Source organism: Natator depressus, chromosome 5, assembly GCF_965152275.1.
Source record: "Natator depressus isolate rNatDep1 chromosome 5, rNatDep2.hap1, whole genome shotgun sequence".
Classification (NCBI taxonomy): Eukaryota; Metazoa; Chordata; order Testudines; family Cheloniidae; genus Natator; species Natator depressus.
This window is the reverse complement of record NC_134238.1, coordinates 64,522,969-64,548,334: the sequence shown is the minus strand read 5'-3', so window position 1 is coordinate 64,548,334 and position 25,366 is coordinate 64,522,969. Positions and strand designations below refer to the sequence as shown.

The 25,366-nt window shown below is 45.2% G+C and overlaps 1 protein-coding gene across 5 annotated transcripts in view; it reads right to left on the bottom strand.

Moving 5' to 3' along the window:
* The window catches only part of PPIP5K2 (diphosphoinositol pentakisphosphate kinase 2), a 99,094-nt gene that overhangs the window by 25,121 nt on the left and 48,607 nt on the right, over positions 1-25,366 (bottom strand). For all 5 annotated transcript variants that reach the window (XM_074952907.1, XM_074952910.1, XM_074952909.1 and 2 more), the window contains 4 exons: positions 21,269-21,410; positions 19,882-20,105; positions 11,078-11,205; positions 10,753-10,867 (listed from right to left, as the gene is read on the bottom strand). In XM_074952907.1, coding sequence (XP_074809008.1) covers positions 10,753-10,867; positions 11,078-11,205; positions 19,882-20,105; positions 21,269-21,410 — 609 coding nt within the window. The remainder of the gene's footprint in view (positions 1-10,752; positions 10,868-11,077; positions 11,206-19,881; positions 20,106-21,268; positions 21,411-25,366) is intronic.

Genomic DNA, 25,366 nt, shown 5'->3' with positions numbered 1-25,366 from the left:
GAGTTCTTTGAGATGTATCTCTGTGGATGTTCCACTTCAAGTGTACCTGCGCCCTGCACCTTTGATCATGTATTTTTGACAGCAGTGCCCATCTGGCCCACACATATAACCCATGCATCCTCGTACCCCACACCGAGGCTTTATGGAGCTGTGCAGGCAAACCACCCTCGGGTCCTTCTCCACCAGAGAATCCCTTAAGGGCAATTCTGAAGAAAAGGGGAAGGAGGGCACGTAGCAGAGCACCCTTTCTTTTTTCAAATAGCAGCTCTGTGGGTCCTCCACTTCAGGTGGCTTCTAAACAGTATCCCCTTAAAGAGGTGGAAGGTTCGAAGCACAGTCCAATACAGAAGAGAGAACTGCATTGGCCATAGCTGCATTTGATCTTGCCAGGGGCACCAGAGTGTAATGATTAGAAAAGGTATGAACAGAGGATCAAGTTGCTGCTCTACAGATGTCTACAAGAGGTACATCCTTAAGGAAGGATGTAGATCAGGGGTCTCAAACTCGCGGCCCGTGAACCTCCCCGCAGGGCTCCAGCAGTTTTGGGCTGGGTCTCTCCTTTGGCCACACCTGCTGCCCCTGGGCGCTCCCTCCCCCACAGGTGATTTAAAACAGTTCAGTGCCCTGGCAGCGCAGCAGAGCTGAGCGGCGTCTACTGCTCGCTCCATGTGTCTGCCGGCCGCTCCCTGTGCTTCCCCGCGCTGCCCCTGCCCCAAGTGCCCCTGCAGCCAATGGAAAGCTGCAGGGGCGGGGGCAGCAGCGCTCGGAGGCCACCTGGCCCACCCTGCCTTGGAGCTCCAGGTAAGCGCCACACACCCTGACCCCCTCCCAGAGCCTGCACCCTCACCCCCTTCCTGCCCTCAAACTCCCTCCCAGAGCCTGCACCCCCTCCCCACGCCCCTCAAACTCCCTCACAGAGCCTACACCCCTTCTCTCACACCCTCTCCCACCTCCAAATTCTCTCCCAGAGCCTGCACTCCCTCCCCCCTCCCAGAGACTACAACCCCACCCTCCTCCTCCTGCACCCCCACTCTCTGCCCCAGCCCAGAGCCTGCACCAAGCACCCAAACTCCATCCCAGACCCCGTCCCTCACCCAAACTCCCTCCCAGAGCCCAACCTCTCACCCCTTCTGCACCCAGACTCCCTCCCAGAGCCTGCACCGCAATTCCCTACCCCAGACCTCCTCCCCAACCCAAACTCTGTCCCAGAGCCCTAGGCAGGTGGGGGGTGGAGTTTTGGGGAGCATGAGTGACATTATTGGCTCGCTGGGAGGATTTGAGGACGGGCACTGGCCCTAAAGTAAATTGAGTTTGAGACCCCTGACGTAGATAATGCTCTTGTAGAACGTGTTATCACTCCTGAAGGGGGTTGGACATGAGCTCTGTCGAAACAAGTCTTAATACAACCCGAGATTCACACAGACCACCACTGTTTCAAAATTACCAATTTAGTTTCTGTCTGCAACGGATACAAATAGCCTAAGAGATTTTCTAAATGGTTTGGTCCTGTCTAGGTAGAAGGCAAATGCCCGTCTCACATCTAGAGGCTTCTTGACTAGTCCGAAGTAGTTTTGGAAGAAAGCCAGAAGATGAATGCTTTGATTAATGGGGAATTCCGAGGACATTTGAGGTAAGAATCTTAAATAGGCCCATAACACTGCCTCTTCGGAAAAATACTATAAATCAATTCTCCCACCTTTCAGGCAAAAGTGATCGCTACCAGAAAGACTGTCTTCAAAGATAAATCTAATAATGAACACCTAAGCTAGTGGTTCAAACAGATACTTCATAAAGCCACTGAGAACAGGTTCCGGTCCCAGCTACGAGTAGGGTCTCTGATTTGTGGGGAGCTATTTGACAGACCTTGCAGGAATCTTGCTGTAGAGAGGTGAGTGAACAGAGAACCACACCCCCCGCAGCTCTCAGTGGCAATGGTTTGCCATTCCCGGCCAACGGGAGCTGTGAGGGGGCCGTGCCTGTGGATGGTTAATGTCAACAAAATGTCTCACGACCCACAATCAGATTACTCTCGTTGCCTACCACTGACCTATGAGAACCACCAAGCTGAGAATATCATGTGAAGGACTCTGCAGTTCAGTTCCCATTCATAATTTAGAAAGAAATGTCTGCCATAGTGTTTTGAATAACTATGTAGTAAGAAGCCGAGATGACTATGTGGTTCATTATGCACCAATTACAGAGTTTTATTGCTTCAGCAAAGAGAGATGGGGAACATGTTCCTCTCTGACACTTGATATAGAATCATAGAAGATTAAAGTTGGAAGAGGCCTCAGGAGGTCATCTAATTCAACCCTCTGCTCAAAGCAGGACCAATCCCAACTAAATCATCCCAGCCAGGGCTTTGTCAAGCCAGGCCTTAAAAACCTCTGAGGATGGAGATTCCACCTCCCCCCAGGTAACCCATTCCAGGACTTCACCACCCTCCTAGTGAAATGGTGTTTCCTAATATCCAACACAGACCTCCCCCACTGCAATTTGAGACCACTGCTCCTTGTTCTGTTATCTGCCACTTTGAACAGCCTAGCTCCATCGTCTTTGGAACCTCACTTCAGGTAGCTGAAGGCTGCTATCAAATCCCCCCTCACTCTTCTCTTCTGCAGAGTAAATAAGCCTAGTTCCCTCCTTTCTGTAGTGGGGGGTGGGGGGGGCAAACTGGACACAATACTGCAGATGTGGCCTCACCAGTGCCAAATAGAGGGGAATAATCACGTCCCTTGGTCTGCTAGCTCTGTCCCTTACTAATGCAGCCCATTATGCTGTTAGCCTTGTTGGCAACAAGGGCACATTGTTGACTCATATCCAGCTTCTCGCCCACTGTAATCCCCAGGTCCTTTCCTGCAGAACTGCCACTTAGCCAGTGGATCCCCAGCCTGTAGCGGTGCATGGGATTCTTCCGTCCTAACTGCAGGGCTCTGCACTTGTCCTTGTTGAACCTCATCAGATTTCTTTGGGCCCAATCCTTCAATTTGTCTAGGTCACTCTGGACCCTATCCCTACCCTCCAGCCTACCTATCTCTCGCCTTAGTTTAGTGTCATCTGCGAACTTGCTGAGGGTGCAATCCATCCCAGCATCCAGATAATTAAGGAAGATGTTGAACAAAACCAGCCTTAGGACAGACCCCTGGGACATTCTGCTTGATATCAGCTGCCAACTAGACATCGAGCCCTTGATCACTACATGTTGAGCCCAATGACCTAGCCCGCTTTCTATCCACCTTATAGTCCATTCATCCAGTCCATACTTTTTAAACTTGCTGGCAAGAATACTGTGGGAGACCGTATCAAAAGCTTTGGTAAAGTCAGGATATATCACGTCCACTGCTTTCCCCATATCCACAGAGCCAGTTATTTCATCATAGAAGGCAACCAGGTTGGTCAGGCATGACTTGCCCTTGGTGAATCCATGTTGGCTGTTCCTGATCACCTTCCTCTCCTCTAACTGCTTCAAAATGGATTCCTTGAGGACCTGCTCCATGATTTTTCCAAGGACTGAGGTGAGGCTGATCAGTCTGTAGGTTCCCTGGATTCTCCTTCTTCCCTTTTTTAAAAGATGGGCACTATAGTTGCCTTTTTCTAATTGTCCGGGACCTCCCCCAGTCACATCAGCCAACTCTCTCATCACCCTCGGATGCATTAGTCTGGACCCATGGACTTGTGCATGTCCTGCTTTTCTAAATACTCCTTAACCTGTTCTTTCACCACTGAGGGCTGCTCACTTTCTCCCCAGTGCTGCCCAGTGCTGTCTGTGAAGACCAAAGCAAAAAAAAGCATTCAATACTTCAGCTTTTTCTACATCTGTCACTAGGTTGCCTTCCTCTTTCAGTAAGGGTCCCACACTTTCCCCACACTTTCTTCTTTTTGTTGCTCACATACCTGTAGAAACCCTTCCTGTTACCCTTCATATCCCTTGCTAGCTGCAACTCCAATTGTGCTTTGGTGTTCCTGATTACACCCCTGCATGCTCGAACAATATCTTTATACTCCTCCCTAGTCATCTGTCAAAGTTTCCCCTTCCTGTAAACTTCTTTTTTGTGTTTAAGATCACTGAAGATTTCTCTGTTAAGCCAAGCTGGTCGCCTGCCATATTTGCTATTCTTTCTGCACATCGGGATGGTTTGTTCGTGCGCCCTCAATAAGGCTTCTTTAAAATACAGCCAGCTCTCCTGGACTCCTTTCCCCCTCATATTAGCCTCCCAGGGGATCCTGCCCATCAGGTCCCTGAGGGAGTCAGTGTCTGCTTTTCTGAAGTCCAGGGTCCGTATTCTGCTGCTCTCCTTCCCTTCTTTTGTCAGGATCCTGAACTCGACCATCTCATGGTCACTGCTGCCCATGTTGCCACCCACTTCTACTTCCCCGACCAATTCTTCCTTGTTTGTGAGCAGCAGGTCAAGAGGAGCATGGCCCCTAGTTGGTTCCTCCAGCACTTGCACTAGGAAGTGCTCCTCAACACTCTCAAAAAACTTACTAGATTGTCTGTGCACTGCTGTATTGTTCTCCAAGCAGATGTCAGAGTGACTGAAGTTCCGCATGAGAACCAGGGCCTGTGATCTGGAAACTTCTGTTAGTTGTCCGAAGAAAGTCTTGTCTACTTCATCCTCCTGGTCTAGTGGTCCATAGCAGATGCTCACCATGACAACAGCCTTGTTGCTCTCGCCTCTAAACTTAACCCAAAGGTTCAACTGGCCCTCAATATAATACACTCATGTCACGTTGTCTGTCATTATCTTTACTGACTTCAATCTGATTAGAGGTAGAAAGCATAGGCAAACATTTTTGACTGCTCTCAGGTCTTGTTCAGGTTCTTCCACCAGTTAAGTGAATGTAGAACTTATTGGGGAACACACAGTAACCTGCCTAGATTGTGTTTGTGGGGTTTGCACATCCATGTAAACCTTGGAGATGTAACCTGGCATGCTGCACTACACAGAAATATGTGGATATGCATCACAGCAGCTGAAGGCAATCTCTTACTGTAAGTTGAGCGCTGCCCTGAATTCTTGAGATAAGATTCACTAGTGCGAGAAATCTGCTAGTTGCTAGGTATGCTCTGCCTGTCAATGCATTCAGGAAGCCCCTACAAAATCTAGACACTATAGTGGAGTCAAAATGGACTTTTTGATATTGATTTGAAGGCCTAGGCTAGAAAACCAAAAACATGTGATCTTTGCTAACTCCAGCACTTCCCAATAGGATCTGTTCTTTTTCAGCCAATCGTTTAAATACAGGAAAATGATTATGCCCAAATGACAAAGCCTGGCAACAACTACTGCCAGCATCTTTGAGAACATTCTTCGTGCTAAAGATGGTCCAAAAGGAAGCACCTTGTGTTGATTGTTCATTGTTGATCTGGCAATGAAGAAACCTCCTGTGTAATAGGCAAACGGCATCATGAAAACGTGTGTCTAGTTCGCGATTCTTGACCTACAAATCTCCTAATTCGAATAACCAAATTATTCTGCCAGGGTCACCATCCTGAATTTTTGCTGTTTTAAATATCTGTTTAGAGACCTGTGGTCCAAAACTGGTCTCCATGCTCCCTTTTTTGGGGGAATATCTGAATGAAATCCACTTCCTCCAGGTTGCATAGGAATGGGTTCTATTGCTCCTAAATTTAGAAGTGAGGTCACTTCTTGTTCTAGTACTTGACCACCAGAAGGATCCCTAAAGAGGGACAGGGATGGATAGGAGGGATAGCCTCGAAATGGATAGCGCAACCAGAAGTTATGGATTCCAAAACCCATTTGTCCGATGTTATATGCTCGCATGCATCCTGAAAATGGGAGAGGTGGCATCCGAAAGGAGGGAGGGGGTAGGATGTTGCAGCTGGAAAGTCACTTTGATTGGGAACAGTTCAGACTCTCGACCAAATCATCAGAATTGTCACTTGGAGGACATGGATGGTTGAGAAAATGTAGTTATAGCTGATGGAACTTGCAGCCAGAAAGTTTGAGCCTCTTATGGTCCTTGCTGTATGGGGTGGACTTGAGCTATGTTGCCTACCTCGTTCATTAACGGCATCTACTACTAGGGAGTTCAGAGCTGGGTGAGAGAACAGAAACTCTGATTCTCCATCAGGAACATAATAGTTTTTATCAACTCTGCTGGAGGTAGGCAGTGTTGTAGCTAGGGTTTGCCAAACAGTCTTAGAGGGCTTCATAAGAGCTTCATTCACTTGAATGGCAATTCTCATCGATGACAAGGTGTGTAAGATGTCTAGGAGCTTATGGTGGGACTCCTGAATCTCCTCTAAGGTAGGGGGTTCTCAATATTTTTCTTTCTGAGGCCCAGCCAATATGCTTAAAAACTCCAGAGCCCACATGTGGAACAACTGTTTTTCTAAATATAAAAGCCAGGGTCAGAGTTAGGGAGTAGCAACCAGGGCAATTGCTCATGGCCCCACGCCACAGGGGGCTCCGTGAAGCTAAGCTGCTCAGGCTTCAGACCCGCCACGGCAGGGCTCTGGCTTTGGCTTTCTGCCCTAGGCCCCAGCAAGTTTAGTGCCGACTAATTGGCGAACCCCCTGAAACCTGCTCAGTTGAGAACTGCTGCTCTAAGGGAATCTGAAGCAACTTGTGTTGTCAGCAACTTGTGTCATCAGTTCCTGAAATGGTCTGAAGTCATCTTCCATAGAAGGTGGTGGAGGCATGACAGCTTCATCTGGTGATGGAGGAAACATTCATAAGAGGTGTTACCTCCTTGTCTGCCCTTGTTCCTCAAAGGTCTCTTCGTCTGGCATAGTTGGTTGTAAAGGGGGTTAAGGAGAATGGGTCCTTCTCTGTTCCCTCTGGTGGTGTGAAGACCTCATCACAAATTTCTGGTGACAGAACATCCATGGATCCCAGAAAGGCCACTGAGGGGGGCCAAAAGGCATAGGTTGAGGCATCTGTGTTTCTGCCAGGAGGGTGTCATTTGAGGTCTATCCTCTTGCAAAACATCAGGGCAGGAGGATTAGTGGTGAGTTCTAGAACAGACAAGGGAACACTGCACAGAGATCCAAGAATCTGAAGCATCCTATTCCACATACTCCAGAGTATGGTGGGAAGTTGTTCAGCTTGCAAAGACGAGGGAAAGCATGGTTCCTATGTAATACAGGGGGTGGTGACTGAGCAGGTCTTGACACTGACAAACCCCAGCACTCATTAATAGGGGAGACTCTGGCTCTGAAGAGCAGAGTCCTTAGGTACCTGAACTCTTGAATTACTGATAGTAGAGACTGGTCTGGGAGAAAGCCTGAGGTATGGTTTCTGTACCAATGTAATTGGCACTGAGAGCCTGGCCTAGGACTGTGTTAGTCCCAATTCCCTTGGTACCACATGAGATTTGGCAGTCTTTGGTACAGTTGACTTCCTTGATATTGGTACTGAGTGTTGTTCTAGGACAGGCTTATAACTCTTTCCACCTATGTCTCTGCCAGTCAGGATCCAGGTACCCAAACTCAATACCAAGTCTGTCTTAGACTGAGTTTTCTTCTTTGCCTTTGCAGTACCAGCATCACTCTAAGCCTGCATGGAACTCCCCTTGGGACCTGAGGTCTCTGTAGCTCTCCTGTGCTTTGGTGACTGAGATTCTCTTGGAGATTTACTCCCTACCTCCTCCTGTTTAGAGGCAGATGAGGACTTTGCTACTGCAGAAGTACTTGATGCTGCAGTACCTCCTACCTTTCTAGTGGTCTCTGTTGACTGAAGTCTTGGCATGGACGGGGCACTATTGGTACTGGGAGATCTATGTACGGGGGGGGGGGGGGGTCCTCTGCCCTTGGCTCTGAAGCTGAATGTAAGGCTTGCTCTATCGTTAGAAGTTCAAACTTGATTTCCCTATTTTTTTCAGGATCTACTTTTGAAGGATGTGCAGATCTTGCACTTACTAGGCATATGGGTATCACCCAAACAGCCGAGGCACTGGGGATGGCCATCACTGATTAGAATAGCCTGGTGGCAGGAGACACCCATCTTGAATCCCAGGGAACTCAGCATTCCCAAGGAAAAAATTACAAAATAAAAGATAACCCGAAAGAAGAGGAAGTTCTAAACTAAGAATAAAAAGATTTTAAAAACAATTTTAAGGGAAAGAACAAGAGAAGGAAAGTAACTAACTATCCAAATGCTGAACAGAGAAGAGGCAAAAATTGCAGAATCTGTCTCGGGCCAAAGGCAGTTAGCTGAGAAGGAATTGAGGGCTGTTTGTCTGCACAGCCCCATGTAGTCTCGGTGCAGGACACAAGGAATGAATGGGCTAAATGGGCATCATTACCAAAAATATCTGATCAAAGGTGCAGGAGCCCTTGAAGTAAAGAATCCATAGTCCTGCCCACAAGATGAGTGCCAATCTTTGTACCCACAGTGTTCCATGAACGGCCGCCAGTGTGGATCAGGCGATGGAAAATGGGAGGAGGATGATCCCGACCTAGAAGTCAAGGAGTCCTGGGCTTCAGGGGAGAAAGGTGGAGCCAGCCCTGAAGGTCTGAGTAACTGGTTGGACTCGTCCATACACCAGAATGAAGAGGGAACTGGCGCCAACGGTGGAAATGCTATCGCTGGCACTGAGTACACCTTTGTTGTTTCCGGCACCAGAAGTGGTGTCAACCCCGAAGTTGGCAGCGGCACCAACGTGACTGTGGCAAAGTGGAGGGCGGCGAGTGCTGTCACAGTAACATCGGCTGAGCCAACAGCAGGGGTGCTGAAGACGTTCTCTTCGCTAAGGACGTCCCTTGTGCTGAGCCTGGCATTGGCTCCTGCTTCCACTGACTATGGAAGGGAAACACCAGGGTGCGGTGCTGACAGAACCCCAGGTTCAGCAGCTCGCCTAGCCAACGAGCCTATAAATGACACAACAATGGCAAAGTCCTGGACCAAGGAAGAGGTTGAGACAAAAAGGCAGAGGAGATCCATTGTTGCCTGATACGCTGTTGACACAGAAACAGCCAGTGCTGGCATTGCCCTCGTTGGTACCAGACTCAACAAACGCCCCGCGTCCGAACTGGGGTCGACAGTAAGGGGTCTCTCACTTCCTTGTGCAGTACTAGAAAGTGGTTGACGGGACCTGATCCATCCCATGTACCAACATTCACATCATGCCAGTCTGCACTCTTTCTGAAAGGGACGGATGAGTCCCCACACGATTTGGAGTGACCTTGATGGTCTTACGTGTGGTCTTTTCTTGATGGTCTTTTCTTCAGTGCAGTTGAGGAGGAGTGACTCCTTGTCTCTTTGGAAAGGTGCCAGCTCCAGAACGCAAAGTAGCAGCACTCTCAGAACCCAAGGGTGACATCCAATCCAACGTAGACCTTGGTGCTGAAGCAGGCCACGTGGCCTGTTCAACCAAGTGCTGATTTAGACGAAGATCTCTCACCACCACTCCTTGGCATGGGCTTTGCCTAAGCACAGCAAACACCGTGTACGGTAATCATTCCTCCACATGACAGTATTTAAACCATGGTGAAGGTATCACCAGTGAAATATTTAAACTAAAGCTAACTAACACTATACTAAGGGTACTAGTTAACTATCTCCAACTAGAAAAAGTCACTAAGAAATAGAGAGGTTGTGAGGTTAGGAGCCACACAGAGCTGCAACTCCAGCCATGGGCGGTAGGAAAGAACTGAGGGGGGTTGGGGCAGCGCCACCTGATATAGCCAGGGCTATAGTTACGAGACACGAGCACTGCCCATCTACAAGTACTGCTAGGCAAAGTTATCCTGCTCTGGTGCATTGGGCGCGCACACACCAACGTAGAATATATGGCTGCATCTTCTCAAAGAAGAATTTGTGTTTCTCCCTAATCTCTCTTCTCTACCTCTATTTTACCATTGCCCAGACTCATATTAGTGCAGGATCCAACTCTTACACAGCAATCATTCTCTTGGTACCACATCCTTTTGAGTTAGGTTTTATGCTCTTCAGGATTTGTGTCCACAAGAAAAATATTTAACTGCTTGTAAAATTCTAAACACTGCTATGATGCTGCATAAATAAGATGCTATTGCCAGATATGACAAAGACCATGTTACTCTTTCAAATAAAAAGTGTACATTAGTTTTATGATTTGTGGTGCAGATGTGAGAATTTGACACTAAGTGTAAAAAATTAATTTTTCTGCCTATCTTACCAATAACCTGGGAGGAGAAATTATTCTTCTTAAGTTCCAGGGACAGAACTTTGGAAAGTGTCCTGCTTGATTTCTGATGAGGCAGCTACCAGGTGTAGGCTGTTTAAGCTAAGTGAAATATATTCATGTGTTGCATATTAGACACCACCAAGTTAGTTTTAAGGACCAATTGTAAACAATTTTGGAGATGGACAGTACTGCTCAGCTTCCCAGAGAAGAATTTCAACCTACTTACAAGAAATTCTTAAAAGGTATTTTGCATTACTGCCTGATCGGAATATAAGTATGGTCTTTTCTGAGCATGAGGAATTTAGAGCTCAAAATGTTAGCAAATACACTAATATTTACTAACTTCCATAAAAAAACCAAGGTAACGCTAAATGTTTTCCATCTTGTTTTCTGCTAAGAAAAAAATCTATATGGCAAAGATTAGTGTTATGCGCACAAGTCATATTGCCAAACATATTACAAAATCAATATGTTTAATAAAATAGATTGTGATTTTCAAGGTAGCCTAAGGGAGTTAGGCACTCAACTCCCATTTAATGTTAGTGGGATTTGGTCCCATAGGTTCTTCAGAAAATACCAGCAGCAGCATTTGCTCTAACAGAAAAATGACCAACTTACGTCACATAAGGCACCATAACGAAGAGTTGATAATAAGGAGTGGACATGACTCTCACTTGTGAAATATAACCGAGTACGAACATGACGTTCAGGAGACATAACACCTCTGGAGTATCTGAAATCAAAAATATAGGGGGAAAAAGACGTAGTTAATTATTTAAGACATTAAAATATACCCATATTAGAAAACTTACTACAATCTTACTATAAATCGTTTGAAGTAAGCATATCTTTATAAGTACGTGGTTATCTATCGAGGTTGCGGGAACGTTTAAGTACTGAAGACAATTGGCAGCATACATGTATTGAAAAATTCTGAACTTACAGAGGGTGAAGCTTGTTTACAGTGTCGTCATCCTGAGTCCTCTGAAGGTCAGAACGAATTTTCCTAACTAGAGGAGTGCAGTAGCCTTTGGCAATCTCTAGTTTCTCAGCCTTGGAAATACCATATTCCTGGATAGAAAGAAATTAAGTTTTTGAAACAAAACTATAAAGAACACTGAAGTGAATTTTGAATTCAAGACTCAACTGAAAAACAGTAGCTAGCTATCTGCCACTTCCTGTGGCTGAAAAACATGGATTTTAAGAGTCTGAACATGGACAAAGAAATTGCACTGGAAATGTACGAAGTATGAATGGAAAGAATGTTTCCTTTGGTGGCAGCAGAAAAGTACCAAGCTCCTTCATACCAGGATGAATCTGATTTTGAAAGAAGGTTCTCTTTTGTGGCCTAACTGAAATAAGGAGGCATTCTATTTTTTCATTTGACCTCCAACAGTTGCAAGAAAGGTACTTCCCTTTTCACTTCTGAAGGCACCATCTATTTCAGTGAGTAATTCAATTCTTAAATAATTTTTTTCATAAAACAGACACAAATTCTATTGGTAAATACATTCTGAATTTAAGAACATCTTATCTGTGTCAAATATTGCTATACAGACTATAAATAGCCTTACTAAACCAGGTATTCATTTTCAGCATTAACCCAAAGAACCAACACAAGCAAATCAGGTTGCTGAATGAGCAAAAGAGGAGGTTACTCATCCTGTGCAGTAACTGATGTTCGAGCTGAGTGTCCTTGTGGGTGCTCCACTCCAGGTGTTGGTGCGTCCCTGCACCTTCGCTCGGAGATTTTTACAGCAGTACTTGTACCGGTCGCGTACACGCAGAGCTTGCCCCCCACTCTGAGTGTACCTTAATAGTACGCGTGCGCGACCAGTCTCCTCAGCTCCTTCTCTACAACGGAGGCTACCCCAACTCTGAAGTAGAGGGGAGGAGGGGGGGCAGTGGAGCACCCACAGGACACTCATCTCGAAGAACATCAGTTACTACACCGGGGGGGAGTAACCTCCTCTTCTTCGAGAGAAATGTCCCTGTGGGTCCTCCACTTCAGGTGACTGAAAAGCAGTGTATCTCAAGGAGGTAGGGACTTTGGATTTGGTAGGAATGCAGTAGATAATACAGCTCTGCCTAATCGTGTATCAGAGGGACGTCCTTGAGTAAGGGCGTAGTGCTTAACAAATGTGCGTTCAGAAGACCAAGTGGCCGATTTACAGATGTCAGCCAGGGGAACTTTGCGTAGAAAAGCCACGGAGGTAGCCACAGATCTAGGAGTGAGTTCTGATGCCGGCTGAAGGCGTCACTTTCTTTATCTGATAGAAGTCAGATACACTCAGAAATCCAGTTTGAAAGTCTCTGGGTAGAAATAGGTGTCCCTTTGGAATGCTCCGCGATGGAGACAAAGTCTAGAAAAGTTCCTAAAGTTCTATTCAAATAGAAAGACAAAGGCCTGTGTACATCAACGTATGCATGGTGGAGTCAAAAGAGTTTGCATGTGGTTTAGGAAAGAAAGTTGGTAGGTGTATCGGCTCATTGATGTGGAATGAGGAATGCACCTTTGGAAGGAATTTGAGACGTAATCAGAGGGTAACCTTGTCCTTAAAAAATAGTGTATACGGTGGGTCTACCATGAGAGCTGCTATTTCTCCTGCCCGTCTGGCGGAGGTGATTGCCACTAAGAATGCTGTTTTCATAAAGAGGTGTAAGAGGGAGCAAGTGGGTAGGTGCTCGAATGCATGTTGAGTTAAGCAGGATAAAACTAAGTGAAGGTCCCATGGAGGAGTAGGAGGTTTAATGTCTGGGTATAGGGATTGGAGTCCTTTGAGAAAACACTTGGTGATTGGATGAGCAAAAACAGAGGTATCGTCGATCTTATTATGAAAAGTTGTAATAGCAGCTAAGTGGACTTTGATGGAGCTGAAAAAGGCCCGATTGCTTGAGGTCTAATAGGTAGTCAAGTATAAGCGGAAGAGGTGCAGAAGTAGGAAGAGCACCATTAGTTGAGCACCATTGTGTGAATCGCTTCCACTTTCGGAGACAGGTGATGCGAGTAGATTGTGTTCTGCTATGTAGGAGCACTCTTTGAACCTGCTCAGAGCATGCTAGTTCGTTTTGGGAGAACCATGTAGGAACCAAGCTTTAAGGTGAAGCATGGACAGGTTGGGGTGAAGAAATCGACAATGTTGCTGTGATAGGCGGTTCAGAGTGAGGGGCAACGAGATTGGTGGGCGAATTCATATTCTGGTGAGGAATGGAAACCATGGTTGTCCAGGCCACGACGGGGCAATCAGACCATGGAACAATCTGTCCGTATCTTTATTAGAACTCTGTGGAGAACAGGTATCAGAGGAAAAGCATATAGCAAGTCCTGGTGCCATGGGATCATGAACGCATCTCCCAGGGAACGTTTGCCCAGTCCCTCTCTGGAGGGAAATTCGGGACATTTTGTGTTTTTCGCAGCTGCGAAAAGGTCTATAGTTGGGTAGCCCCATATGTGGAATATGTTGGGGATGATAGTCTCGTTTATCTCCCATTCGTGATCCCAGGGAAAGCGTCTGCTTAATTTGTCCGCTGTGGTATTCATAGCTCTGGGAAGATAGGCGGCTGATATCCGAATGTTGTTCGCAAGGCACCAATTCCAGAGCTTCATGGCTTCTGTGCCAAGCGAGTGAGAGCGAGCCCCTCCCCGCCTGTTTACACAGAACATGCAGGTGATGTTGTCTGTCATTATCCATACATGTTGCTTCTGGATTAATGAGAGGAAGTGACAGCAGGCGTTGTGTATGGCTTGAAGTTCTAGGACATTTATGTGCAGGGAGGTTTTGGTTGAAGACCATAGCCCCTGGGCTGTGTGGTGGGACATGAGTGCACCCCACCCTGTGAGGGATGCATCGGTAGTCATGAGGGATGGAGCATCCTAGAGAAAGGGGACTCCAGAGCAAAGGTTGGAGGGAACTGTCCACCATAGGAGAGTCTGACTCTGAAAGGTATGGATAGAGGCTTCTTTAGAGAGTGCACATTTGGTCTGTAAACCGTGGCAAACCAAACTTGGAAGCACCTCATGTATAGTCGTGCGTTTTGGACCACAAAAGAGCACGAGGCCATGTGACCTAGTAGTTGTAGACAGTCTCAAGTGGTGACCTGAGGACTGTTGCGAAGTTTCGCTGCCAACAGTTTTATGGTGTTGAAGTGATCGGGCGGGAGAGATGCTATTCCCATCTGGGAATCGAGGTGTGCTCCTATGAACTCCAGATGCTGGGTAAGAGATAATGTGGATTTGTTTTTGTTTATTTGTAGGCCGAGGGATAGGAAACAATCAACGGTGAGCTGCGTGAATCGAAGCGCTTTGTCATGTGTTGAGGCTTTGAGGAGACAAATCGTTGAGGTAAGGAAATATTATGACCCCTTGTTTCCTGCGGTAGGCAGAGACTACAGCTAGGAGCTTGGAAAAAAATGCGGGGGGGGGGGGGAAGGAGTGGATAGGCCCAGGGGTAGCACCCTGTATTGAAAATGTGTTGAGCTGAGGGTAAAACGAAGGAAACGTCTGTGGGCCAGATGTACAGTCACATGAAAATAGGCATCCTGTAGGTTGAGGGCTGAAAACCAATCACCCTGCTCCAGCGCTGGGATTATGGTGGTGAGGGTAACCATTTTGAACTTTTGCTTTTTGATAAATTTGTTGAGCCGCCTGAGGTCGAGGATAGGTCGTCATCCCCTGGTTTTCTTTTCTGTTAAGAAATAATCGGAGTAAAACCCCTTTCCTCTGTGCCATTTGGGCACAAGTTCCACTGCTCCCAATAGAAGATGATGTACTTCTTGGAGGAGCAGTTGCTCGTGAGAGGGGTCCCTGAAGGAGGACAGGGAGTGTGGGTGGGTAGGAGGCAAGGATAGGAAAGGGATTGAATAGCCAATTGTGATGACCAATATAACCCACTTGTTGGTGGTAATGTTCTGCCATTGATGGGAGAATGGTCGTAGGCGGTGTCCAAAAATAGGGACATGCGGTGTAAGCGTTGAAGTGAGAACGCTGTTTTCTAAACCCTCAAACAAGGCTTCAAATCTGCTTATTAGTCGGAGGGAGTTGAGACACTGCCGAGGAATTGAGACGGTGACGCTGGTATCTGGCGTTGCTGCTCATGTGCTCTATGGAATTGCTGGGTATATGCAAGGTAGCGTGGACGCTGATAAGGTTGATATCTATATTGTCGCCTTCTGGTCTTAGGAGTTTGAATTCCTAGAGACCGGAAAGTTGCCCTTGAGTCTTTGCCTGAACGACGTACTTCATTCAACGGAAGAGTTTGTCACGGTCGAAGGGAAGATCTTCAATGGTATTCTGGACCTCTCGAGGAAAGAAAGAGGAGGAGAGCCATGAACCTCGGCGCATGACCACTGCTGTAGCAGTGGATTTTGCTGCAGTGTTGGCTGCATCAAGGGCCGCTTGAAGAACGGTATGTGAGATGATTTGTCCCTCGGAAACTAGAGCCATGAATTGTTGTTTCTTTTCTTCTGGAATGTCATCAATAAAGTCCATGAATTTGTTGTAATTTTTGTGGTCATATTTTGCCAGAACAGTAGTATAATTAGCAATACGAAATTGTAACGTGGAAGATGTGTATACTTTACGTCCAAGCAGATCTAATCGCATATTGTCCTTGTCAGATGGGGTGAAGCAGGGAAACGGGCATTTGGTCTTTTGGTTGACTGCATCTACTATCAGCGAGTTTGGCGCTGGATGAGTGAAAAGGAATTCAGAGCCCTTGGAAGGGAGGAAGTACTTGCAGTCCGCTCGTTTACAGGTAGGTAGGCTTGCAGCAGGAGTCTGACAGATGGCCTTAGCAGGTTCCAAAAGGGCTGCATTGATCAGTAATGCAATCCTAGAAGAAGAAGAGGGCTGCAGGATGTCCGTTAACTCATGCTGCTGTTCAGGAACCTCCTCCAAGTTAATTCTTAACTCACTGGCAACTCTTTTGAAAAAGTCTTGAAATTTTGAGAAATCATCCAAAGATGTGGGGAGAGGAGGAAGTAAGGCTTCATCAGGCATAACAACTAGGTCTACTGGGTTTGAGGCAGGTCATGCCGGATCCTGCAGTTGTGACGGTGCTGCCTGGTGCCTTACGTCAGTGGCAGGTTCGTCAGCTGGCAGGCCGGACAGGTGTCACGCCTGGTTGAGGTGGCATAGGGAGTGTGGTCTCGAGGATAAGATGCCTATGTGGCCCAATATTGCCACTGTGGTGGGAAGGGCATAGGTGGTGCCATCCAGGGGTTTACACACCACGGGACAGTATCCAGAGAGTAGGATGAAGTAATTTTTCTATGACCTCTATTGACTGGGGTCTGAGGATGGGAGATTTGATATGGTGAAAATTCTTCCTGTAGTCCAGCTTCCTCATCACTGGAGGAAGGCTGTCCGGACCCTGACTGAGCATTTGGAGAGAAGTAGGCATCGAGTAAGGGTGACTGCAGGATAGGTGACACCAGCAGGTCCCTTGACTGTGTAAACTGCAGTCCCGGAGCTCCTCTGTGAGGTGAGGGCTGTGCAAGAGGAATCTGCTGTGAAAGACAGGCAACTGGAAGCCTGAAGCCCTGGCACTGGAGCTTCGCGGACACAGGCGGGCGAGTTTTGTGCGGCGCCGGAGGAGCCCAGCCCATCAAAAGTGCTCAGCCGGAGAAGTGCCGGGAGAGAGGCTGTAGACCTGTCTGGGGAAGTCTTCTCCCGAGAAGTTCCCTTTGCAGGTGAGAGAAGGTGCCATTTTTTTGAAGTTTTTTTGTCCTTCTTTGAGGCAGGGGGGCTGTGGTGTGCTGCGGAGCCGGAGTCGGCACCTGGGTCTGAAGCTGACCCTAAGGATTTTTGAATGAGGAGCAGTTTTAGCCTCAGTTCCCTGTCCTTCCATGTCCTAGATTTAAGCTTGCTGCAGTGGGCACATTTTGGAGGGATGTGGGACTCCCCCAAACATTTTCTGCATTTTGAATGGCCATCTGACAGAGGGATGGCATCATTGCAGGTAGAGCAGCACTTAAAGCCTGGGGAGCGAGGCATGTCGGAAGTGGCAGCCACTGACAGGAATGAAGAAAAAAAATATTTATTTATTTATTTTGAGAGAGAAAAGGATAGAAAAATGGTAATTAAGTACTACTCGTAACAAACTAACTAGAAAGGTAATTGTAACAAAGGGAGAGAAAGTCTCTGACGACTCTGCTGAGCTCCATCTCAGGCCGGGGACAGTAGAGAAGGAACTGAGGAGACCGGACATGCACGCGTACTATTAAGATACACTCAGAGCGGGGGGGGGGGGGGGGGCAGGCTCTGCGCGTATGCGACCGGTACGAGTACTGCTGTAAAAATCTCTGAGTGAAGGTGCAGGGATGCACCAACACCTGGAGTGGAGCACCCACAGTGACATCTCTCGAAGAAGAATGACTTGTTGTCTATCCAGCTATTTGTACAAAAAAGCTTCACATGAACGTCAAGCCTTCAACAGCTGAACATTTCTGTAGTGCAGTACAGCACACTCCACTTTCAAAACAATCTTGATTTGTCCAATGGCATCCAACACCTTAATATGAGAATAGAGTCCATTCTTTCAAGAGCTGACAAACTTGTACAAAAATATTGTCAATAAGTATAAGTTGTGAAGGTTACAGATGTGCATAAGGTACAATATATGTATTCCAGTTATATGTTTATTAGTATCTTCTCAGGCTCTCAATGTCCCATGTCACAATATGAGATCTGATCCCCTGGGCAACTCCCAACAGCCAAGAGTTTTAAAGGCATTATAGTGGTATTTCAATTAGCTAGTTCTCTTCAGAAAAAAAGTTCTCTCATCTAGGCAAAGAACTAGTAGACAGAATTGGAAATAAGACCTTGCAGAGCAGATATTTTATCAGAAATGATGCTACATATTAAACAAAAAAATGAAGGCAAATCCATTACTAGAGTGAATGAATTAGTCTGATTCACAGAGGAAGAATTCTGGTTATATGAGAAAGAGACATTAACACTGAAGGTAATACTTAGGTTTTTTTCCTTAGTCTACTCAGCACAACACTGAATGCAGTTTAGATTTGACTGACAAAGGGATCTATGTGTTCATCTAGATCCAGTGAAATTCCATGTAATGTATATGACTTTCTCAGTTTTGAAATTGCACTGCAGACAGATTAAAAAAAAAAAAAAAGGGAAATGAGAAGTAGACAGATCTAGAACCATGTGGTGAAGACAATACTAATGTGCACTCATTTCCATAATCTTGCTCTGTGTGTTTTTTCCAGGAACTTTGCTATTTTAAGTTTTGTTTCCTTTACTGATAGAAGACAATTTGCTCCCACACTAACAGTGAGATAACTATTTCCTACCTCCCTGGTTCCCTGTTGAATGCCATTCGTTAGTAGATACTATTTTGTTCAGCAATATGGATAACTATTAAAGATATAATTTTACAGACATGAACCAAATTGTATTTTTTTGCCTGATGAGCATCTGTCTTGTTAGAAACAAAAGGAAGATGAAAGCAACAAGGAGTCCGGTGGCACCTTAAAGACTAATAGATTTATTTGGGCATGAGCTTTCGTGGTTAAAAAACTTCTTCAGATATGCCAAAATAAATCTGTTAGTCTTTAAGGTGCCACCGGACTCCTTGTTGTTTTTATGGATATAGACTAACACGGCTACCCCCTGATACTAAAAGGAAGATGGTATCTGTATTTAACTGCTAGCATATTTAAAACCAAAACCAAAATGCATTTTAGCAGTAGAAAGCTCCATTTTGGTTTAAACTCTTTACCAGTTAGCTTCAGTTAAGTGAAATTAGGCTAACTGTGTCCCTTACAAACAGCCTGAGAAGGAGTCTTGTAAGCAAAAAGGCTGACAAAAAAAAAATCCAACTTCAGATAGGGACATCTTTGATTACTCCAATTATACTGCCCTCCTTAATCTATGAAGAATAGTAGTTATGGGGCACTTAATTTTAGCACACTGGGCTAATGGGAACTAAGACCTAGTCCAGGTGTTGGGAAACTTTGTGGCCCGAGGGCCACATCGGGGTGCAAAACTGTATGGAGGGCTGGGTAGGGAAGGCTGTGCCTCCCCAAACAGCCTGGCCCCCGCATCCTATCTGCCCCCTCCCACTTCCCACCCCCTGACTACCCCCCTCAGAACACTGGATCCATCCAGCTCTCCCTGCTCCTTGTCCCCTGACCGCCCCATTCCGGGACCCCATGCTCCAAACTGCCCCCCTGGGACCACGCTCCCTATCCAACCATCCCTGCTCCCTGTCCCCTGATTGCCTCTACACCCCCGCCCCCTGACAGGCCCACCAGAACTCCACCCCCTATCCAATCCCCCTGTTCCCCATCCCCTATCCACACTCCCGCCCCCGACAGGCAGCTCAGAGCAGCTCAGGAGCTCACAGCCCCAGCGCGCAGCAGTGTAGCTGCAGGGGAGGGGAGACAGCAAGGGAGGGGCCGGGGGCTAGCCTCCCCAGCCAGGAGTTCAAGGGCTGGACAGGACGGTCCCACGGGCCACTAGTTTGCCCACCTCTGACCTAGTCATATTTATGCAAGCTACTGGAAAATTCACTCTAAATTTAATCGATTTGATGAACTACTAATTTATTGAGGCCAGTTAATCTGTACTCTACCATTGACATTCAATCTCTTCAGTAAACAGGTGGTCATCTTGGAGCCTCTAGTCACTGCAAACTATAGAAGCCTTCCAAAAACAGGAGACAGCAAGCATCTTTTACTGATTTTTATTCTAAAGGTGCCATATTAATGTTGTAAAGTGCTTACCTGAGGGATCACAATGTCAGCTAACGCCTTTGATAGCCTGTATATTTCCATTGTGTTTTCTAATTTTAAGGAGCCATTATGTTGGACATCATATTTTATACAGTCGTATATATCAGGGATTTTGCTGATGTCATATCGTCCATTCTTTGTTTTAAAGTCCTTTTCCAGCTTGGCCCACCTGCGCAGCATTAACTCTAGTGTTTCACTATGGTAAAGTTGAATATCTAGACAGATAAATATTTTACTCTTATTTCACTATTTAGGATTGACAACAAAAAAGTTAAACTGATTTAAATGTATTATTGAAATTATAGTCTTAAAATGTGTTTTAAGGGTAAAACAATGTTAGCTCACTCCAGATAACAAACGCATTGAGGCAAAGTGGTCAGAGGCCTGTGAATACTACCACAAAGATACTTGAAATCATTATCTGAAGGGCTCAAAATAGAGGGAATAGTTATGTGTATGGGTAGTTTTGAACTCAGTTTTCGTTGCCACTAGCATGGAATTATTACATGGTAACTAAGACAGAAGCATGTCTGCTCTAGCCCAAGCTCCCTTTTCCAAGTGCATCGCTAGGTCTTCAGGCAGAATTGTACCATGATAAATCATATACGGTGTGGTTTTAAGAAGTACTCAGGGACTTTTTAAAAATTTTAGATTAAAATATTTTTTTCTGGGGATGTGCCCCTTATTTCCCATACACTCCTGTACACATCCCAAGGGCAGAAGCCAGGAATATGGGGAGCCAGGAGACTGGCAGGAGCAGGGGCAGATGCCCCAAATTGCAGACTAGAGGTTTGGATGGGGAAAAGGAGCAGTAATGGTAGAACATCAATTCTAGTTATCAGTGCAAGTCCTACAGAGATAAAATGCAACTATTAAGAAAAAAAATGAAGTTGTTTTAATACTACATAATTTATAGAGCAACATTTCTATTCATCATGGCCCGTGTTTTAGTGTAGAGCAAACAAAAGCTTTAATGAAGATACTAACATTTAAAGGAAATCTTCCCTTAAATTACATTTAGAGCAGCCTGCCCTCTTTGTGAACTTAAAGTTTTGCAGCATATTTGAGTAATATTACGCCTGTCTATCACCTTAGTTTTTAGTATAGATCCCAGAAATAACTGGTTATGGCAACGTTACTACATAGTCTTTTGCTCTAAACCTTGTGCTAATTGCAGCAAACTCTCTCAGGGGAAAAGCCTGTACTCTAAAGCCATATCTGCTCAACTTCACGAGTCCCTAAAGTATCATTAGCAAAAATCTGTGAAACAGTGAAGCAAACGAGGAAAGGGTGCCTGCCTTCTGCATATCCATTAAAGTTAGTGGTCTCAAATGGACATAAGTCAAATTAAACACACATTTTAAAACATTTCAGTTACCCGCAGACTTGGGATCTTCCATTCGCTGCCTGATTTGAGAAGTTAAACTCTGAATCAAGGAATAAACCTTGTCACATGTTCTCACAGGATTTCTGATCACCTTCATTGATTTTATCAGAGAGATGCTTCCAGACGGAGTAAGCTGCAGTATGAGATAAAACAGAAATATTCCTTGCCAAATTGGTTATATCTAAATACCTAGGAAATCCTAATGGGATGCATTAACAAAACAAAACCCCCCACATCTCTCAACTCTCAGATTTCTAGACTCAACATATGCATAAAAGTACACAGTCCACACTTTCCTTAAGGCAGAATTAATACACTGCGATCTAAATTAAGAGTAGAAAGCTTAACCCAAGTGTCAAAAGCTAAGGCTGTATGAGATACTTAGAGGACAAACAATTCTGTATGGAATACCACAGCAATGTCAGGAATGGAATTAAACTTCCCCACTTATGTTAATTATTTTATTCTCAAAAGTGAGAATTCTGAGGAAGTTCACAACTTTATGCACATTTAATAATTTATTTTATTTTGTTTTTAACAACAAACATTTTGTTAAAAGCTTTGTCAAGAGAAATCAGAATGGTACACTGTGACTAAATACTTCCTAATACATCATGAAAGGAAATTTTACAGAACAAAACTTAATTGGAGGGAGCATACATGGCTGCTCCTGCACAGACTTTTTATTTCTTTCAAGATACAACACAAAAAAGTTACTAGCAGGAATCAACAGTCAATCCTCCAGAACTGAACCAATCATTTAACTTTAGGAGCCAAGCATGATCACCGTTAAGTAAGCCAGTAATGCTATATAAGACATTGAAGAGTGGCTGAATGCCTCTTGATTTACCTTCACTTTTTAGAAAGGTGAAGTGCAGGGTAAGCGAGTGGTCAATCATAATATTTAAACATGTATTTTCACATTTTAGGAGCACCTGCAGGACCTTTTCCCTTTTTTCAGACAGAAATCTGGCTCCCTGTTCAGATCGTTCCCCCACATAAGCAGAGAGCAGGCCAAGGAGTAGCAACAGCATCTGGGGGAAGCACATACTGCCTTACAATAGCCTACTAGGTACTACAAACAGCAGTAATCTAATTGCAATGAGGACAAGAAGGTAGGGGAAGCAGATCCCCTGTGCTCTCAGCCCCGAAACTTCTGGAGCAAACATGGGAAGTCAGGTGGTGAAACACTCTCCTCCAATTAACAAGAGAACACGGGCAGGTGGTGGCAAGGCAGGAGTACCTGTGCTCTCAAAGAATCTGAGACAGCCTGGAGGTCAGAGGGATAAGTAACCCCTTCCACAAAAAAGGTAGGAACAGATGGCTGCAGGACAGAAAAGTACTCAGTGGAACTACCTGGTGGAGGGTTGGATATAAGGATATATAATATGATGGTGTTTGCTCTGAATCTCCCATTCAGAATGGGTAAGGCTCAATCTCCTCCCCACCTGGCAGTTCACTATTCTCTCTTTATGCTATCTGAATACACTCTCTTTCTGGCCCTTTGTCGCTCTATTTGCCACCACGAAAGAAAGGACAAAGTGATGCCTCTGTGGTGCCTCACCAAGAATGTTTAGCACTCGTGCTCAAGACAAAACAATCCCTGGACTCCACGAGAAATTTTAAGGATGGAGGAGAAAAATCCCACTGAGGTCATCGGCAGTACTACTCAAGCATGTGCACGTGATAACACAGTGAGCAAAAGTTTCCTTACCAGAACGCCAGATTCTTGGGGGTAATGAACCTATATGTGCTTCCAGCTTCCCCTTTCCTCTTATCCCCTGTTACCTCTACCTACTCTGTTGACATTAGGTACTCTGTGCCCCCTCTTTATGACATAGTAATTCAGCAAAGGCAGGTCTCTGGAGAAAAAAGAATTAGGAGGGACAAGGCATGTGGGGTTCCTAAAATAGCTAAAATTAAAACAGTCACCATCAACTTAAAAACCAAAAAAGAAAAGGTCAGTCGTATACCATGAGTCTCCTCTAAAAGAGCAAAGTTCAGTAGTTGCTGCTGCTCTTCAAACCTGACTGAATTCACGTTACATCAAAACACACAAATGCCATCTAATTACGCAATTTTCAAATTGAACTATTGAACTCAATGTTCATGTGACACTGTATGGATTATGTGAGACACTTAATATTATTACCAATATTATAAAATTGCAAGGAATCTTACCAGATATGTTGTGTAAGGTATCAGAGGAAATGTTACGTTTTCCCAAGTATGATCATCTTGTTTATATGTTTGTATCATCTTTGTATTGTGAATTACAAATGTGTGTTGATACATCTGTATTTTAAACTTGTGCTATGCTTCTGGGTGACACCCCCCAGACAGATTGGCATCAGCACTATCCAGCCTGCTTGATGGCCTATCAAAGGCAATCAGCTATACAATTAATCCATTGAGAGAAGGCAACAGCTGCACCTTATGAAAGTCAGCAAAAGATGTAGGGCATGCCTGTGGACAGAGAACTCTAAGGCTTTTCCATGGCATGTGCGTAAAGCTTGTGTTTGGGACAAAAGAAGTACAGGCCACATGCGAAGGATATAAAAAGGCAGAGGCATCATCTCCATTTTGTCTTCAATCCTACTTTTCTTACCTCTGCAGCAACTTCTCTACAAACTGAAGCTTTGAACAAAGGACTGAATGACCCATCCAAGCTTTGGATGTATTCCTGAGGGACTTTCAAGCCAAAAAACTCACCAATACTGCTACGAGTCTGATATATGGACTCTGAAGTCTTATGTATGTATTTTATTGCTTGACCATTTAACAACCCGCTTCTTGTTCTTTCCTTCTTTTATAATAAACCTTTAGTTTTAGATACTAAAGGACTGGCTGGAACCTAGGCTTGCCAACTCTGTCTAAAGCTATTCCAGGAGATTTTTTTCCTTCATCGTGACATGACATCATTTTCTTAAAATATCCTATTAAAATCTCCCGGATTGCTTTCAATAGTCACTGGGAGATCAACGCCAATTCTGGGAGACTCTAGGCCAATCCTGGAGGGTTGGCAACCCTCCTGACAGCTTAGTATTTTGGGTAACAGCCAAACTAATATTGATCTGGCCATGTGGCTGGTCCCTTGGGGTCAGAAGAACATTTTGTATAGTGAACAGTGTTTCAAATAATTTCTTACTGTACTGGACCTATGTGCTGATTGGGAGATAGAGAACTGGAATGCAATAAAGGGGGCTGTGTGATTTCTTTTTTCAGCTTCTTGATAACCCGTGTGGGGGATTAGAAGCACAGTTTGTGACTGGTTGGTGAGTCTAACCAGTTTTAACCACCAGTTTTGGGAGAATCTGCTCTCCTTTTTGAAGCTTGCCCTGAACTTGGAATTTTCAGTGAACGCTACCCCAGGCACCTCGGATCACAGCTAACATATACAATAGTGACAAATATGTAGACCAGGGTTTCTCATACTTCATTACACTGCAACCCCCTTCTGACAACTACTACAAGACCCCAGGAAGGGGACTGAAGCCTGAGCCTCCCTGCCCCCTGGGGGGTGCCAAAGCTTGAGGGTTTCAGCCCTAGGTGGTGGGGCTTGGACTTTGGCATCAGCCCTGAGCCCCAGCAAGTTTAATGACAGCCCTGGTGACCCCATTAAAAAGGGGTTGCAACCCACTTTGGGGTCACAACCCACAATTTGAGAACCACTGATGTAGACTAATCTCGCACTGCTTTGATCTCTATGCCTCATATCTAATGGCAGCCTGGACTTCAACACTGTTCTGAATATTAGCAAGTTTCCATTTGTTTCTTTAGACACAGTGAGGACAGCCACTGGTAAACATGCTTATCTAATCATGATGAAATATGCCTAGTGTGTAGAACCAGAAGTGATCCCTTCCTTTTAATTTGTACAACCTGATGTAACCTGCATTACAGTACAATGTCTTAGTACGTAATGGAACATTTCTTTTATCTTCACTGGTTAGAAAGTAACAGCTTAGGGCACTTTAGAATTCCCAGGACCAGAATAGTGTTCTGTAAAGAATTCAATAATGGCAAACCTTTATAACAGATATATAATAGCTTTTTGAACACACACTGTCACCGTCAATATTACTACTA